The following is a 19576-nucleotide window of genomic DNA, read 5'->3' on the forward strand; positions in this document are numbered from 1 at the left end:
GGCCCTGCCGACCGTTGGCTCACTGGACAGTCCGGTGCACACCGGACAGTCCGGTGAATTTTAGCCGTACGCCGTCGGCGAATTCCCGAGAGTGGCCACTTCGGCCGAGGTAGCCTGGCGCACCGGACACTGTCCGGTGCACCACCGGACAGTCCGGTGCCCCAGACCGAAACAGCCCCTTGGCTGTACACAGCCAAGTCTTCTCTTCTCTTCTTCTTTCTGTTTCTACCACTTAGACAAATATATTAGTACACAAAACCAATGTACTAAGACTTAGAAACATACCTTTGCTCTTGATTTGCACTTTGTTCATCCATTGCATAAATTCACATTTTAAGCACTTGAGTTGGCACTCAATCACCAAAATACTTAGAAATGGCCCAAGGGCACATTTCCCTTTCAGGCTCTGGCGCATTTGTCGGCCAGGGCGAAGAGCGTAGGGACAGTTTCCACGTCATGTGTGGCCAACTTCTCCAACATTTTCTCATCATGTACTCCCTGTCGGAAAGCCGTGATGATAGAAGCATTAGAAATACAAGGTATCGTACCTCGCACCTTGGTGAAGCGGGAGATGAACTTTCGGAGGGTTTCAACGGGCTCCTGCCTCACTGCATGGAGGTGGGCTTCCACACCGTGCTGCTGGAAAGCACTGACGAAGTTCGCTATGGACCGCGCACAAAGTTCTTCCCAGGAATAGACTATCCCCGAGGTGAGATTCATGAGCTAGGTCTGGGCAGGTCCAGACAAGGCCACATGAAAGTACGTTGCCATTATAGTGGTGTTTCCACCTGCCGCTGTGATGGCAGTAACGTACACCTGCAGGAACTCCGACGGGTTTGATGTTCCGTCGTATTTTTCCGGCAGGTGTGGCCGGAACTTGGGTGGCCAGGATGCCGCGCGGAGGTGATCTGCCAGAGCGACGCAGCCTACTCCGGCCAAGGGGACACCCGTCTGGGACCGGGTGCCCATGGGCGTCTGCGGTGCAACCGCGGCGAAGTCTTGATCGAGGTCGCGCCCATTGATGTTTTGGCGGCGCTCGCGCGCCCTCTCCAAAGATACCCGAGCATCCTCTCCCGCACGCCTGCGGTTGAGTTCTGCCCGGAGATCATTGGCCTGCGTGCCCCTCACTGAGGGCGAGCGCACCGATGCTGATGCCTCGTGTTGGCGCCGTGATGACCGCGCCTTCGACCGGGTCGAGGTAGAATGCGCCAGACTGAGCAGCCGATCAATGTCGTCCCGCCACTGCTTCATGGCTCCTGGTGATGCCGTGGAGCTTGGAGGGTGTCGCAATAACTCCCTGGATGCTGACAACGCCCCCGGAGACGCCCTTGATGGAGTCCGGGATGTTTGCACCATCGTGTGCTGTCGTGCGGCGTGCACGGCAGGAGTGACTGGTGCCAGGCGACTGGGAGCCTGCGGTGTGGAGGAAGCGGCTTCTCCCTCCACCGCAAAATCTTCCGAAGTCTCGGCGCGGTGCTCTATGATCTGCACCATCATGATTGGGCAAGAAATCAAGCGAAAACCTAATGCCCAGGCCCCTACCTGGCGCGCCAAATGTCGGAGAGTAGATCTTCGGCCGGGTGGCGGAGTGTGAAAGGGAATTAGGCTTACACCTAGTTCCTAAATAATTTTGGTGGTTGAATTGCCCAACACAAATATTGGACTGACTAGTTTGCTCTAGTGTATAAGTTATACAGGTGCAAAAGGTTCACATCTAGCCAATAAAAAGACCAAGTGTTGGATTCAACAAAGGAGCAATAAGGCAACCGAGGGCACCTCTGGCTGGAGGCACCGGACTGTCCGGTGTGCACCGGACAGTGTCCGGTGCGCCCGTAGACTTCGTTTTCTACCCTTCGCCAGAGGACTTCGACTTCAACCCTTCGCCCTCGGGAATTCGCGGAGGCCGGCGCGCTATAATTCACCGGACTGTCCGGTGTGCACCGGACATGTCCGGTGCGCCAACGAACCGCGGCCTCCGGAACTCGTCATCCTCGGGTTTTCACGACAGCCGCTCCGCTATAATTCACCGGACTGTCCGGTGTGCACCGGACTGTCCGGTGTGCCAGCGGAGCAACGGCTCTCTGCGGCGCCAACGGCTCCCTGCGCAGCATTAAATGCGCGCGCAGCACGCGCAGACGTCAGGGCTGCCCATACCGGTGCACCGGACATCAAACAGTGCATGTCCGGTGTGCACCGGACACCTCGGCAGGCCCACAAGTCAGAAGCTTCAACGGTCAGAATCCAACGGCAATGGTGACGTGGCAGAGGCACCGGACTGTCCGGTGTGCACCGGACTGTCCGGTGCGCCATCGAACAGAGGCTGCCAGCAACGGTCACTTTTGGTGGTTGGGGCTATAAATACCCCAACCACCCCACCATTCATTGCACCCAAGTTTTCCACTTCTCAACTACTACAAGAGCTCTAGCATTCAATTCTAGACACACTAAAGAGATCAAATCCTCTCCAATTCCACACAAAGCCCTAGTGACTAGTGAGAGTGATTTGTCGTGTTCATTTGAGCTCTTGCGCTTGGATTGCTTCTTTTCTTTCTCACTTGTTCTTGTGATCAAAACTCCATTGTAATCAAGGCAAGAGGCACCAATTGTGTGGTGGCCCTTGCGGGGAAGTTTTGTTCCCGGCTTTGATTTGAGAAGAGAAGCTCACTCGGTCCGAGGGACCGTTTGAGAGAGGGAAGGGTTGAAAGAGACCCGGCCTTTGTGGCCTCCTCAACGGGGAGTAGGTTTGAGAGAACCGAACCTCGGTAAAACAAATCCGTGTGTCACACTTCATTATTTGCTTGCGATTTGTTTTGCGCCCTCTCTCGCGGACTCGTTTATATTTCTAACGCTAACCCGGCTTGTAGTTGTGATTATATTTGTAAATTTCAGTTTCGCCCTATTCACCCCCCCCCCTCTAGGCGACTATCAATTGGTATCAAAGCCCGGTGCTTCATTAGAGCCTAACCGCTCGAAGTGATGTCGGGAGATCACGCCAAGAAGGAGATGGAGACCGGCGAAAAGCCCACTACAAGCTACGGGAGCACTTCATCGGAAGAGTCCCGCACCAAAAGGAGGGAGAAGAAGAAGAGCTCCTCCAACAAAGGGAAGGAGAAGAAATCTTCTTCTCACCACAAAGAGAAGAAGGAAAAATCTTCTTCCCACAAGCCGCATCGGAAAGGCGACAAGCACAAGAGGATGAGGAAGGTGGTCTACTACGAGACCGACACTTCATCAACATCGACCTCCGACTCCGATGCGCCCTCCGTCACTTCTAAGCGCCAAGAGCGCAAGAAGTATAGTAAGATCCCTCTACGCTACCCTCGCATTTCCAAACATACACCTTTACTTTCCGTCCCACTAGGCAAACCACCAACTTTTGATGGTGAAGATTACGCTAGGTGGAGCGATTTAATGCGATTTCATCTAATCTCGCTCCACAAAAGCATATGGGATGTTGTTGAGTTTGGTGCGCAGGTACCATCCGTAGGGGATGAAAACTATGATGAGGATGAGGCGGCCCAAATCGAGCACTTCAACTCTCAAGCCACAACCATACTCCTTGCCTCTCTAAGCAAGGAAGAATACAACAAAGTGCAAGGGTTGAAAAATGCAAAGGAGATTTGGGATGTGCTCAAAACTGCGCACGAGGGAGATGAGCTCACCAAGATCACCAAGCGGGAAACGATCGAGGGGGAGCTCGGTCGGTTCCGGCTTAACAAAGGGGAGGAGCCACAACACATGTACAACCGGCTCAAGACTTTGGTAAACCAAGTGCGCAACCTCGGGAGCAAGAAGTGGGACAACCACGAAGTGGTAAATGTTATTTTAAGATCTCTCATTTTTCTAAATCCCACTCAAGTTCAATTGATTCGTGGTAATCCTAGATATACTAAAATGACCCCCGAGGAAGTTATCGGGCATTTTGTAAGTTTTGAGTGCATGATAGAAGGCTCGAGGAAAATCAACGAGCTTGGCGACCCATCCGAAGCCCAACCCGTTGCATTCAAGGCAACGGAGGAGAAGAAGGAGGAGTCTACACCAAGTAGACAGCCAATAGACGCCTCCAAGCTCGACAATGAGGAAATGGCGCTCGTCATCAAGAGCTTCCGCCAAATCCTCAAGCAAAGGAGGGGGAAGGACTACAAGTCCCGCTCCAAGAAGGTTTGCTACAAGTGTGGTAAGCCCGGTCATTTTATTGCTAAATGTCCTATATCTAGTGACAGTGACCGAGGCGACGACAAGAAGGGGAGAAGAAAGGAGAAGAAAAGGTACTACAAGAAGAAGGGCGGCGATGCCCATGTTTGTCGGGAATGGGATTCCGACGAAAGCTCAAGCGACTCCTCCGACGACGAGGACGCCGCCAACATCGCTGTCACCAAGGGACTCCTCTTCCCCAACGTCGGCCACAAGTGCCTCATGGCAAAGGACGGCAAAAAGAAGAAGGTTAAATCCAACTCCTCCACTAAATATGAATCTTCTAGTGATGATAATGCTAGTGATGAGGAGGATAATTTGCGTTCCCTTTTTGCCAACCTTAACATAGCTCAAAAAGAAAAGTTAAATGAATTAGTTAGTGCTATTCATGAAAAGGATGACCTTTTGGACTCCCAAGAGGATTGTCTAATTAAAGAAAACAAGAAACATGTTAAGGTTAAAAAGGCTTATGCTCTAGAAGTAGAAAAATGTGAAAAATTATCTAGTGAGCTAAGCACTTGCCGTGAGATGATTGACAACCTTAGAAATGAAAATGCTAGTTTAAATGCTAAGGTTGATTCTCATGTTTGTAATGTTTCAATTCCCAATCCTAGAGATAATAATGATGATTTGCTTGCTAGGATTGAAGAATTAAACATTTCCCTTGCTAGCCTTAGATTAGAGAATGAAAGTTTGATTGCTAAGGCTAAAGATTTTGATGTTTGCAAAGTTACCATTGCCAATCTTAGAGATAAAAATGATATTCTTCATGCTAAGATTGTTGAACTTAATTCTTGCAAACCATCTACATCTATTGTTGAGCATGTATCTATTTGTACTAGATGTAGAAATGTTGATATCACTATGCTATTCATGATCATATGGCTTTAATTAAACAACAAAATGATCATATAGCAAAACTAGATGCTAAAATTGCCGAGCATAACTTAGAAAATGAAAAATTTAAATTTGCTAGAAGTATGCTCTATAATGGGAGACGCCCTGGCATCAAGGATGGCATTGGCTTCCAAAGGGGAGACAATGTCAAACTTAATGCCCCTCCTAAAAATTTGTCTAACTTTGTTAAGGGCAAGGCTCCCATGCCTCAGGATAACGAGGGTTACATTTTGTATCCTGCCGGTTATCCCGAGAGCAAAATTAGGAGAATTCACTCTAGGAAGTCTCACTCTGGCCCTAACCATGCTTTTATGTATAAGGGTGAGACATCTAGCTCTAGGCAACCAACCCGTGCCAAGTTGCCTAGAAAGAAAACTCCTAATGCATCAAATGATCATGCCATTTCATTTAAAACTTTTGATGCATCTTATGTGCTTACTAGCAAATCCGGCAAGGTAGTTGCCAAATTTGTTGGGGGCAAACACAAGGGCTCCAAGACTTGTGTTTGGGTACCCAAAGTTCTTGTTTCTAATGCCAAAGGACCCAAAACCGTTTGGGTACCTAAAGTCAAGAACTAAAATTGTTTTGTAGGTTTATGCATCCGGGGGCTCAAGTTGGATACTCGATAGCGGGTGCACAAACCACATGACCGGGGAGAAAAGAATGTTCTCCTCATATGAGAAAAACCAAGATCCCCAACGAGCTATCACATTCGGGGATGGAAATCAAGGTTTGGTCAAAGGACTTGGTAAAATTGCTATATCTCCTGACCATTCTATTTCCAATGTTTTTCTTGTTGATTCCTTAGACTACAACTTGCTCTCAGTTTCCCAATTATGTCAAATGGGCTACAACTGTCTTTTTACTGATATAGGTGTCACTGTCTTTAGAAGAAGTGATGATTCAATAGCATTTAAGGGTGTGTTAGAGGGTCAGCTATACTTAGTGGATTTTGATAGAGCTGAACTCGACACATGCTTAATTGCTAAGACTAACATGGGTTGGCTCTGGCACCGCCGACTAGCCCATGTTGGGATGAAGAATCTTCATAAGCTTCTAAAGGGAGAACACATTTTAGGATTAACAAATGTTCATTTTGAGAAAGACAGGATTTGTAGCGCATGCCAGGCAGGGAAGCAAGTTGGAGTCCATCACCCACACAAGAACATCATGACGACCGACAGGCCGCTTGAGCTACTCCACATGGATCTATTCGGCCCGATTGCTTACATAAGCATCGGCGGGAGTAAGTATTGTCTTGTTATTGTGGATGATTATTCTCGCTTCACTTGGGTATTCTTTTTACAGGAAAAATCTCAAACCCAAGAGACCTTAAAGGGATTCTTGAGACGAGCTCAAAATGAGTTCGGCTTAAGGATCAAGAAAATAAGAAGCGACAACGGGACGGAGTTCAAGAACTCTCAAATTGAAGGCTTCCTTGAGGAGGAGGGCATCAAGCATGAGTTCTCCTCTCCCTACACGCCACAACAAAATGGTGTAGTGGAGAGGAAGAATCGAACTCTATTGGACATGGCAAGAACCATGCTTGATGAGTACAAGACACCGGACCGGTTTTGGGCCGAAGCGGTCAACACCGCCTGCTACGCCATCAACCGGTTATATCTTCACCGAATCCTCAAGAAGACATCATATGAACTCCTAACCGGTAAAAAGCCCAACATTTCATATTTTAGAGTTTTTGGTAGCAAATGCTTCATTCTTATTAAAAGAGGTAGAAAATCTAAATTTGCTCCTAAAACTGTAGAAGGCTTTTTACTTGGTTATGACTCAAACACAAGGGCATATAGGGTCTTTAACAAGTCCACTGGACTAGTTGAAGTCTCTTGTGACGTTGTGTTTGATGAAACTAACGGCTCTCAAGTAGAGCAAGTTGATCTTGATGAGATAGGTGAAGAACAGGCTCCATGCATCGCGCTAAGGAACATGTCCATCGGGGATGTGTGTCCTAAGGAATCCGAAGAGCCTCCAAGTACACAAGATCAACCATCCTCCTCCATGCAAGCATCTCCACCAACTCAAAATAAGGATGAGGCTCAAAATGATGAAGAGCAAAATCAAGAAGACGAGCCACCTCAAGATGATAGCAATGATCAAGGGGGAGATACAAATGATCAAGAAAAGGAGGATGAGGAAGAACCAAGACCGCCACACCCAAGAGTCCACCAAGCAATCCAACGAGATCACCCCGTCGACACCATCCTCGGCGACATTCATAAGGGGGTAACTACTCGATCTCGGGTTGCTCATTTTTGTGAACATTACTCTTTTGTTTCCTCTATTGAGCCACACAGGGTAGAGGAAGCTCTCCAAGATTCGGATTGGGTGGTGGCGATGCAAGAGGAGCTCAACAATTTCACGAGGAATGAGGTCTGGCATTTAGTTCCACGTCCTAACCAAAATGTTGTAGGAACCAAATGGGTCTTCCGCAACAAGCAAGATGAGCATGGTGTGGTGACAAGGAACAAAGCTCGACTCGTAGCCAAAGGGTATTCACAAGTCGAAGGTTTGGATTTCGGTGAAACCTATGCACCCGTAGCTAGGCTTGAGTCAATTCGCATATTATTGGCCTATGCTACTTACCATGGCTTTAAGCTCTATCAAATGGACGTGAAAAGTGCCTTCCTCAATGGACCAATCAAGGAAGAGGTCTATGTTGAGCAACCTCCCGGCTTTGAAGACAGTGAGTATCCTAATCATGTCTATAGGCTCTCTAAGGCGCTTTATGGGCTCAAGCAAGCCCCAAGAGCATGGTATGAATGCCTTAGAGATTTCCTTATTGCTAATGGCTTCAAAGTCGGCAAGGCCGATCCTACACTCTTTACTAAAACTCTTGAAAATGACTTGTTTGTATGCCAAATTTATGTTGATGATATTATATTTGGGTCTACTAACGAGTCTACATGTGAAGAGTTTAGTAGGATCATGACACAGAAATTCGAGATGTCGATGATGGGGGAGTTGAAGTATTTTCTAGGATTCCAAGTCAAGCAACTCCAAGAGGGCACCTTCATTTGCCAAACGAAGTACACTCAAGACATTCTAACCAAGTTTGGGATGAAAGATGCCAAACCCATCAAGACACCCATGGGAACTAATGGGCATCTCGACCTCGACACGGGAGGTAAGTCCGTGGATCAAAAGGTATACCGGTCGATGATTGGTTCATTGCTTTATTTATGTGCATCTCGACCGGACATTATGCTTTCCGTTTGCATGTGTGCAAGATTCCAATCCGACCCTAAGGAATCACACCTTACGGCCGTAAAACGAATTTTGAGATATTTGGCTTATACACCTAAGTTTGGGCTTTGGTACCCTCGGGGATCCACATTTGATTTACTTGGTTATTCGGATGCCGATTGGGCGGGGTGCAAAATCAATAGGAAGAGCACATCGGGGACTTGCCAGTTCTTGGGAAGATCCTTGGTGTCTTGGGCTTCAAAGAAGCAAAATTCGGTCGCTCTTTCCACCGCCGAAGCCGAGTACATTGCCGCAGGACATTGTTGCGCGCAATTGCTTTGGATGAGGCAAACCCTGCGGGACTACGGTTACAAATTAACCAAAGTCCCTTTGCTATGTGATAATGAGAGTGCAATTAAAATGGCCGACAATCCCGTCGAGCATAGCCGCACTAAGCACATAGCCATTCGGTATCATTTTCTTAGGGATCACCAACAAAAGGGGGATATCGAGATTTCTTACATTAATACTAAAGATCAATTAGCCGATATCTTTACCAAGCCACTTGATGAACAATCTTTTACCAGACTTAGGCATGAGCTCAATATTCTTGATTCTAGAAATTTCTTTTGCTAAGCTTGCACACATAGCTCTTTTGAATACCTTTGATCATATCTCTTTTATATGCTATGACTAATGTGTTTTCAAGTTTATTTCAAACCAAGTCATAGGTATATTGAAAGGGAATTGGAGTCTTCGGCGAAGACAAAGGCTTCCACTCCGTAACTCATACTTCGCCACCACTCCGAGCAACTCTCTCTTCTTTGGGGGAGAAATGAGCATCAAGGAAAAGGACTTCATCCTTGGGGGAGAGAGTAAAAGCTCAAACGCAAAAGGACTTCGTCTTTGGTATAATCTTAACTCACTTATTTATGACCAAAGGGGAAGATTGCACTTCGAGGGCTCTAATGATTCCGTTTTTGGCGATTCATGCCAAAAAGGGGGAGAAATGAGCCCAAAGCAAAAGGACCGCACCACCACCACCAAATTCAAAAACTTAGTGCTTTCCAAAAGTCTTTATCATTTGGTATCCTATTGTGTTCAAAAGGGGGAGAAAGTAGTATTTCAAAAATGGTATATCAAAACACTCTTGAACACTAAGAGGTGGATCTCTTTTAGGGGGAGTTTTGTTTAGTCAAAGGAAAAGCATTTGAAATAGGGGGAGACAATTTCAAATCTTGAAAATGCTTTGCAAACTCTTATTCATGTACCTTTGACTATTTGCAAAAGATCTTTGAAATGGATTTACAAAAAGAATTTGCAAAAACAAAACATGTGGTGCAATCGTGGTCCAAAATGTTATATAAGAAAGAAACATTCCTTGCATATCTTGTAAGTAGTTATATTGGCTCAATTCCAAGTAACCTTTGCACTTACATTATGTAAACTAGTTCAATTATGCACTTCTATATTTGCTTTGGTTTGTGTTGGCATCAATCACCAAAAAGGGGGAGATTGAAAGGGAATTAGGCTTACACCTAGTTCCTAAATAATTTTGGTGGTTGAATTGCCCAACACAAATATTGGACTGACTAGTTTGCTCTAGTGTATAAGTTATACAGGTGCAAAAGGTTCACATCTAGCCAATAAAAAGACCAAGTGTTGGATTCAACAAAGGAGCAATAAGGCAACCGAGGGCACCTCTGGCTGGAGGCACCGGACTGTCCGGTGTGCACCGGACAGTGTCCGGTGCGCCCGTAGACTTCGTTTTCTACCCTTCGCCAGAGGACTTCGACTTCAACCCTTCGCCCTCGGGAATTCGCGGAGGCCGGCGCGCTATAATTCACCGGACTGTCCGGTGTGCACCGGACATGTCCGGTGCGCCAACGAACCGCGGCCTCCGGAACTCGTCATCCTCGGGTTTTCACGACAGCCGCTCCGCTATAATTCACCGGACTGTCCGGTGTGCACCGGACTGTCCGGTGTGCCAGCGGAGCAACGGCTCTCTGCGGCGCCAACGGCTCCCTGCGCAACATTAAATGCGCGCGCAGCGCGCGCAGACGTCAGGGCTGCCCATACCGGTGCACCGGACATCAAACAGTGCATGTCCGGTGTGCACCGGACACCTCGGCAGGCCCACAAGTCAGAAGCTTCAACGGTCAGAATCCAACGGCAATGGTGACGTGGCAGAGGCACCGGACTGTCCGGTGTGCACCGGACTGTCCGGTGCGCCATCGAACAGAGGCTGCCAGCAACGGTCACTTTTGGTGGTTGGGGCTATAAATACCCCAACCACCCCACCATTCATTGCACCCAAGTTTTCCACTTCTCAACTACTACAAGAGCTCTAGCATTCAATTCTAGACACACTAAAGAGATCAAATCCTCTCCAATTCCACACAAAGCCCTAGTGACTAGTGAGAGTGATTTGTCGTGTTCATTTGAGCTCTTGCGCTTGGATTGCTTCTTTTCTTTCTCACTTGTTCTTGTGATCAAAACTCCATTGTAATCAAGGCAAGAGGCACCAATTGTGTGGTGGCCCTTGCGGGGAAGTTTTGTTCCCGGCTTTGATTTGAGAAGAGAAGCTCACTCGGTCCGAGGGACCGTTTGAGAGAGGGAAGGGTTGAAAGAGACCCGGCCTTTGTGGCCTCCTCAACGGGGAGTAGGTTTGAGAGAACCGAACCTCGGTAAAACAAATCCGTGTGTCACACTTCATTATTTGCTTGCGATTTGTTTTGCGCCCTCTCTCGCGGACTCGTTTATATTTCTAACGCTAACCCGGCTTGTAGTTGTGATTATATTTGTAAATTTCAGTTTCGCCCTATTCACCCCCCCCCCCCCCCCTCTAGGCGACTATCAGAGTGCACCCGCCCTAAGTCCTGAGATGAGGAGGGGCTTAGGCGTTTCGCTTGATCGATGGAGAGAAGGAGCAGTGGACAAGAACACACGGGGATTTAGAGTGGTTCGGGCCGCCGGAGCGTAATACCCTACTCCACTGTGAGATGTATTGCTTGAGGGCTTGTATGAGCTAGCGAGTCTCAGATTGCGTGTGTGTGTAACGTCGCATGCCTCCCCTTTTATAGTTTAAGGGGGGCATGCACAAAGGGACTGGGCCCCGACATGTGGGCCCAGGGACATAAAGAATATAATGCTTGGAACATCTAATATATGTTGTCGAGACAATCCTCTTGCGCCTTGACGCTCAAGGTCTGCGCATCCTTGGTGTACAGGGGAAGCTTCTGGCGGAAGAGAAGATGAGTATAGCGCGCCGCTCAGCACTGGCATACTGTTCACCAGCAGACCCAGCAGGCGGGCTGTCTGCTGGATGACCTTGACGCCGCCTGCCAGCGGATGGGACGGGACGCATATAATGCTGAGAGGGCACGTCGCCCGTCAGCGCAGTGGCAGGCGGCGCGTCTTTTCCTCAATAAATGCAGGGGTTGCACGACTCTTCGTTAGGGTCGGCCCGGTAGCTTATGTCATGGGCCACAAGCAACGGGTCTCCTCCTGAGCGGGAAGCGGAGGCGAGACCCGCACACGTGTCAGCGCCGGACCCCTGCACACACTAGGGTCCTCCTCGCTCCGGGACCCTGCTGGGATTCGGACTTACCCGAAGGCTCCGGACTCGTATATAGGGGTCCGGTGTCTTTACGTGGGGGGGCGACCTTACTGGGGTGTGGTGTCTTTCCCTGCCACGTGGCGTCCTTTGGCCTGCCCATCCGGCGGGGTCAAGCACGGTTCTCCGCGCGGCCAGGGGACGTCGCATGGGTGCGATGCCTTCATACTCCATGAGAGGGTACCCTGATTTAGGGTACCGATAATTAGGGATGAAAACGGTCGGAAACGGTCGTTAAACACTAAAACCATAACCGTTTTTATATTTTTTATCGGAAACAAAATCGGAAACGATAACTCCGGAAACGGAAACGATATCGGTATTTCGGAAACATCGGAAACGAAAGTTCGGTGCAGAAAATACATCGGTAACGGTCGAAATCTAAAATACGATCGGTAAACGTATCAAACTTTACAATAAAACAAAATTGACAAAAGATCACAAATACCACAAGTTCACAATTCATGATATAACAAGTTCACAATATAACAAGTTCACAAGGATCACAAATTTATAATATAAAAAGTTTACAAAGATCACAAGTTCACAATATAACAAGTTCATAAAGATCACAAGTTCACAGACTCAAAGTTCACAATTCACCATATCCACTCGATTTAGTTGACATGACATGCTTACTCATGAAATATTTTTTCCTCACATAAAGGGTTTTTTCATAGCCTCACAGGAAAACCCTAAAATCTAGTGTGTGAAAAAGACAGATTGTCGGCTCTCTATCATTATATATTACTAATACATAACATGTGCATAGAAAATGATGGATTCGTTCGAGAGACCAAATCGTTAATCTCAATTGCCTTCCAACACCATCTAACCCCAAAAAAATCTTAAAGCGTCCAAAAAATACAAAAATAAGCAATCCTTATCCAGAAATGTACAGGCGATGCGAAAAAATCACATGCTAGAAAATTCCGAAAAAAATCCGAAAAAATTCCGAAACATAATTCCGGAAATTTCCGAGACACAAATCCGGTAATTTCCGACAAAAACCGGTAACCGATGGAAACGGTCGGTAAAACACCACGCCGATTCCGATTCCGATAGAAAATTCCGAAAACCGATTTCGTTTTCGAAAAATACCGTTACCGGTGAATCCGATCGAAAAAATTCGAAATCGGTTTCCGGAATTCCGAAAAATTCCGAAACCGTTTTCATCCCTACCGATAACTACTACTGTGATACAAGCTTGCCACCAGTCGCCAGAACACCCACCACGGCAAATATCGGCAAGCCTCTGCCCGGTACAAAACCAACGAAAACCAATAAAGAGTATGCGACAAAGTCGAGTAAATTACAGTTTCAAATCGACATTTCTTAGTCATTTGGGCAGTGTTGAATGGCATCTGACCACAGAAATATATCTCACTAGATATAATAACAGTTGTAGACATGGTACAAAACACACAAACCCTTTCACCCGACTGTTTAAGTATCCCAAATAATACCAACCACTGGACCCTCACGTTTCCTGGCATGTAACAACTCTGAAAGTATAGCTCTATGGAAAAGAGACTGGTTTCAGCGGAAGCCGCCTTCTGTCCAAAATGTGCCACCGGATGTCCCGTTTTGGTTGCTCCCCTTGTTGGAGGTGCTGTGATTGTTGTAACTAGGGCTATCAAAACCATCATCCTTCCCATCATCCCAGCCAGCCCAGGAGTCACTGCTCTGGTGCGGTTTCGCAGGCTCATCTTTCTTGCCTGGGTCGTCCCAATCGTCCCAAGAACTGGAATTGTTCTTCGATGAAGAATTTTGGGAGGAATTCCAACTGTTGCCGTTGGTCTCATGCTCAAACCTTTGGTAAGGCTCACTTTTCTGCTCGCTGTGTTGCCAATCCTCTCCCCAGCCACCCACTCCTCCTTCCTTGGCATATTCCTCTACCTTTTGTGAGGCCAGCGCCATAACTCCTCTCATGATCCCCCAAGTCCTGCTTCCAATCTCTGCAGTTTTATTGGCAACAACACTGACAGTTTCATTCACCTTCTGGTCATAGCCCCCATCCCTCATCTGTATTCCAGAGAAGCACCATCATCAGACAGAAAAAAACAGTGATGTAAAACACGTGGGTTACAAAAAAGTTCAACATAAATATGCTATGATGTAGTCTAATACCAACTATGATTATTGATCAAGGAGCAATGACATGTGATAAAGTTAGTTCAATGAAGTTCATGTTACAAAACTAAGAATGGATATTTTGTGTTGATAGAAGAATATTGCATACAGATAAAATGCAGCATTCCTAAAATGTAATATAAAAGCATTCCTGAGCATGGCCTTGTCTCAAAGTGCAGTGTTGTTGCAATAAGATTCAAACAAGAAGTGTTTGAGAAGAAAAGATAAAAAAAAGTTATATGAGCTCGGTGAACCCCAAAGAGGGGTTCAAACTCCATAGCCAACACACTAGACCCAGGAATCAATTGTTGTGCAGGAGAATAGGTAAGCATCAGTCACCTTTGATTGGATTTCTTTTGTGCCAACTTGGACAGCACTGGCAGCAGACTGGGCAGCAGATGCTGCAACTAATGAAAGGCGTCCAAATCCCTGAAAAAGGTTTTATGGTAAGCAACTATATCAAACCAATATACAATTGCAAAACAAGGTATAATGCTGGAGTCACCACACCTAACTAAATATTCACATGACCAAAGTAAGCTGAGGGCAATAATGCATCAATTGCTATTAAACTACAACGTACTGGGCTACTGGCTGAGCTCAAACACATGCCAACATGTATATCGAAACCTGTTTTGCTTAATCATTTCGAACAAGTGGTGCTGGTCTTCTGTAAATATGTTACAGGGAGCTCAGTATGTTCCTGTACTACCCAGTAAACGAGATGAATAAAGCATCATCACTATGTTGAGCTGTTCACTAGGCTTCTAAAACTTGATAAGACCACAGTACTAACAAATTTTCATTACGGTCAGGAACCCCAGATAGAGCGATTGGTTTATGTATGTCAATGTAACAACAGCTACAAATTGTAAAATCCTCCATTTTTACTGCCGAAGAGTAGCAAGGAATAAAATTCAGAGCCCTACCATTGTAGGCAAACATATACTCCTACTCCATAGTAATTTTAATTCCACGAATTGATGACATAGGCTTCTAAAACTTGATAAGACCACAGTACTAACAAATTCCTTATGGTCAGGAACCCCAGATAGAGCGATTGGTTTATGTATGTCAATGTAACAACAGTTACAAATTGTAAAATCCTCCATTTTTACTGCCGAAGAGTAGCAAGGAATAAAATTCAGATCAGAGCCCTACCATTGTAGGCAAACATATACCCCTACTCCATAGTAATTTTAATTCCACAAATTGATGACGTATTGTTATCCAATCAATGGAAAATATAATATACTCTTCATCTATGATGAATAGCGTGTCAAGTGGATTTGTCCATTATAAGTAGCAATAGCACAAAGATGATCTTTTTTACCTGAGAGACAACCTGCATGACATCGCCCTGGGCAGCACCGCCGTTCCTGTTAGCCGACGGCGGTGGGCTGGATCCGAACCCAACGTACTTGCCGCCCTGGGATGGCGGGATCCCGTCAGGCTTGGACTCGTTCTCCGCCATCCTCCTGGCGAAAAAGTCCTCCTTATTTGCCGCCGACGCCTCCAGTTGCTGCCTCGTGTACATGTCCTGTGTTGATTTGGACCTCGGCGGCTGCCTCCCTGACTGCGCACCCGCGGCGGCGAACGATCCAACCGACTGATTCCGCCTCATGTCCGGCCGAAAATCGTCGTCCCAGTCGTCCCACCCGCCGCCGCCGGAGGCGGCAGATGTGTGCACGGGCGGCTTCCTAGCGGGGGCGGGGGCGCCAGATCCGGGCGTCTCCTTGACCACGGGCGGGTCAGTCCACGGCTTTCCCTCAGCGAGCGCGGCGATGCGGTCGCGGTAGGCGGCTGCGGCGTTGGAGTTGTACTTGGCGACGTGGGGCGTCTCCTTAGGAACGCCGCGAGCTGTGAGGAAGGCGTTGAGTCGGTCGTTGCCACCGGCCTCCATCTTGCGGAGCTGCGCCTCGGTCCAGGAGTCCATGGTGACCGAGCGCACGAAGCTGATGTGCACGCCGAGGCCCCGGTGCTTGCCCGAGCACTCGAGGCACATGAACACCCCATAGGAGACGCTCGCCCACTGCGGGTTCCGCTGCGCGCAGTCCACGCAGGTCTTGTTCCCCGTCTGCGCCTGCAGCTCCCGCAGCCGCCTCGCCGCCGTGGACGCCATCGCCGGATCGGATCTGCGCCTCGGATCCGCGGCTGAGTGGGTGGCGCCGGGCTGGACTCGGAGGGGAAAGGGGGAGGACGAGGCACAGGAGGGACTCGCCGACACTGGTGTGGGACGGTGAGGGGTCAAATACGGTGACGCGGTCGTTTCTACCCCTGGCTGCGCGTGGGCGGTGGTCAGGGCAGACCCGTAATATCCCTCATCGCCAGAGGGCAGCGACGGGTCCCTGGCTGGCTGGCTGGTGGGGCGTGGCCGAACCGAGCATGGGCCCACTTCTGACACCGACAATATGGACCCAGCGCGCAGGAAGGAGAAGAGAGTCAGGCCGGTCGGGCCACCAAGATGAGCGGGCGGCCAGCCAGGCACGGACGGTCTCCCGTATACGACGCGCTCTCCACTGGTTAAAAGGAGGCCGCGGCCCACGAAGGGTTCTCCTTCACACTGTTCAGGTCGAATTAAATTCACCTGTTTAGATTTGTTTCCGCTCTAATATACAAAATAGTGTAGAAGCATTGTGTTGTGGTTTCAGAAACCGGTGGACAATAAATTTGTGTTTGATGGAGAAGCAAGAGTGGACTCAATCCAAATGATGGATCACGGAGATCCGAGCAATGAACACAGACACGGGGTTTATACTAGTATAGGCTTACACCCTAATCCAGTGTAGTGCTAATCGTAGTACTGCTTTGAGACGTGTTACAACTAGTGTGCTTGTGTGTAAAATGAAAGTTTCTCAGTCCCTTCTATAGCTCAAGTGTGGGCTTTACAGTGAAAACTTATCGGAGGAGCTTGGCTTGCTGCCTCTAGATAGTTATTTTTGGTAAATTAGTTAATAATTAGATAGTTCTTTTTTAGCTAGCTAATTTCACTAATAACTAGGTGAGTACCCGTGCGTTGCAACGGGGATATATCCTACTACTATATAAGTACCTAATGTAGACCACACTGTGCACCACGGTTCTGCCCCTCACCCGCATCCCGACGCCCACCATTCCAGAGCGATAATCGCGGCGCGACATTTCCCCATCCTCGGCCCCTCGTCGTTGCCAAGCCGCCCTTTCATCACGCTGCGAATCCCGCGAACACTCTCTCGCTCCGCTCGGCCGCCTCCCGCGCGCTCTGCACGGCAACGCGTCCCGCGACCTGCGCCACCCAGCCCCCGGGATGGCCGTGCCACGCAGCCCCCATCTCGTGAATCCCACGAACGATTTGCCACTCCGCTCTGCCGCCTCCCACGCGCTCCGCTCGCCAATGCCTCCTGCGACCAGCGCCACCCAACCCCCTTGCACCCTGCCTTAACGGACTCCGCGATGTCAGCGCTCGGCTCGTCAATGGCCCCAGCGTCGCATCCACCGCACCTCATAGGCCCCAGCCTCCCACGCCGCCGGCGCGTGCAACAGGCGCCTGATTCACCCGCAAGCCCCCCTCCCCCGTCTAGGGTTTGGCATTTTAGCCGCCGTCATGGCATCGGTGTCGCTCGCGCTCCTCCCAGCCACATCGGCGCATCGTACAAGAAGAGCAAGCTGGCGAGACCACGATAGGGCCCTAGAACGTTGGGAGGAGGCCGACGCGGTGCGCAGTTGGTTATCTGCCATCGTGGAGCGTAATCGCGCCCTGCGACGCCGAAGAGGCTCCACATCCTTCTGCCTCCCCCGCGGTGGCTTGGTCGGCACCGCTGGCTCCACCAAAGAGCGTCGTGGCCGTCGCGAAGAAGCCAACGTGTTCTGTGCGCTTGGAGTCGGAGCAAAAATGGAGGAACCAGCGGTTGATCCGGGCATCACGTTCTTCTGCCTCGCCACAAGGCCAAGCAAAAGAGGTGATGATTTTTCCCCCTTTTCGATGCTCGTCGACTCCCTCCTGCTCTGCTTTCTTGACGTGTGCTCCGGTTTCTGATCCCTCCTTGTATGTTGCTTGCCTCCCTCGCGGGGCCAGCGTAGGTATGTCATGAAGAAGATCAACCGCTTACCAAGAGGTAACGCATGTGCTCATAACACAGGAAGACAAGAAGGCTCTTCTAGAGCGGTACACAGTGATCCAATACCCTTCCTTCCACTGCGGCTGAGGAGCAACTCTCCCTCGCTGTCCTCTTCCTATCGTTGTATCCACACGACCTTTGTGTTCTATAAGTTTGTTTTGTTGTTGATCTGCATGCTCTGCTGATCCTCGTAAGCCTTAGCTGATGATCTTACTATCTTCCTCTTTTGTGAAGGTGGAATAGGGAATGATGATATGGCGGATTTCTCCAAGGTGCGAAGAATATTCTTCTTCTACTTTCTATTGTTATTTGGAACTATTGTTACCACTTTTGTTTGCGATTACTGCTTTGCCCGAGAATTGCATTCGCAGGCAATGTACATGCATGTTGTTTCCCCTTTTACTGAAAACTATATTTTTATGTATGGATGGGTGCGCGATATGGAATTTAAGCTTATACCTATTTTAGATCTGATCGACTAGCTATAACTGAATTTATTAGGGGAACCCCCAAACTGGATCATTATCTTCTCAAATAGAAATGTCAATTCAGTTTGTGATAATGGAAAATAAGTGAAGAACATAATAATAGATGTATCAGATATAGTAGTAAACTTGTCTAGCATAGGATATACACCTTTATCGAGGGATCTTGAAACTTTTTTGAATGTTGAGTCATTTGATTGTGTGTGTGTAATCATGATTTACCCAAATAGTGTGAATCGGATGTCAGTGGCTCAGTGCCTTTAAAAATATTGTCATTTGAGGAGTTTCTTTAATAGTACCATCAACTGAAATGCAAAGCTTTCAACAATGTTATGTCGTATGAATAATTTATTACCATATTGCTCTCACCGAAAGAGTAGTACCATTCAGTAAGGAAATCAATGGTTATATATGTTAGTATAGTATATGATGTTACTATATTGAGTTCTCTGCTCTGCACTGTCATGGCACTTGTTATGATAGGGCAAGATAACCCATCTCGACCAATTTATTATTACATTTACTCATTAGAAACCTTAAACTGGAACCAATACATTAATTTGTTATAATAGTTGCTCAGCTATGGGCGATGGGCTAAAATCATAGCTTAGACTCTGTTTGGATTCAAAGTATTTTTGGATTATTGGAGAAATACTACGGTTGAGCAAAATACTTTGGTTTTTCAAAAGCTGCTGCAGTGTTTGGACCTGCTACATTGAAGCTGGTTTAGCAACAGCTATGAGGACATGATGCAGTGTTTGTTGTTTTAACAACTTAATGTTGATGAATTTTTTTGGTCATATGGTTTCATTGATATCATTAAACATGTCAAATTTGCTCTGTTTTTAACTTGCCTAGATGTTTTTAAAGCCAGAATTTAAGGTGGGCATGAAATGTGGGGAATGCATAACATCTGTGAAACAAGAAGCTACATATTTTTGAAGGTATGGGCC

The 19576-nt window shown here is 47.8% G+C and overlaps 1 protein-coding gene across 1 annotated transcript; it reads right to left on the bottom strand.

Moving 5' to 3' along the window:
• Window positions 1–13199: 13199 nt before the first annotated feature.
• Window positions 13200–16465, bottom strand: LOC103634469 (probable ADP-ribosylation factor GTPase-activating protein AGD6). The gene is made up of 3 exons (XM_008656039.3): window positions 15375–16465; window positions 14381–14470; window positions 13200–13933 (listed from the first exon to the last, which is right to left on the bottom strand). The coding sequence occupies exons 1-3, from the start codon at window positions 16161–16163 to the stop codon at window positions 13448–13450; spliced, it is 1365 nt and encodes a 454-aa protein (XP_008654261.1). The 5' UTR covers window positions 16164–16465; the 3' UTR covers window positions 13200–13447.
• Between the last annotated feature and the right edge of the window lie 3111 nt (window positions 16466–19576).

The sequence above is a fragment of the Zea mays genome, chromosome 1 (assembly GCF_902167145.1).
Source record: "Zea mays cultivar B73 chromosome 1, Zm-B73-REFERENCE-NAM-5.0, whole genome shotgun sequence".
Taxonomy (NCBI): domain Eukaryota; kingdom Viridiplantae; phylum Streptophyta; class Magnoliopsida; order Poales; family Poaceae; genus Zea; species Zea mays.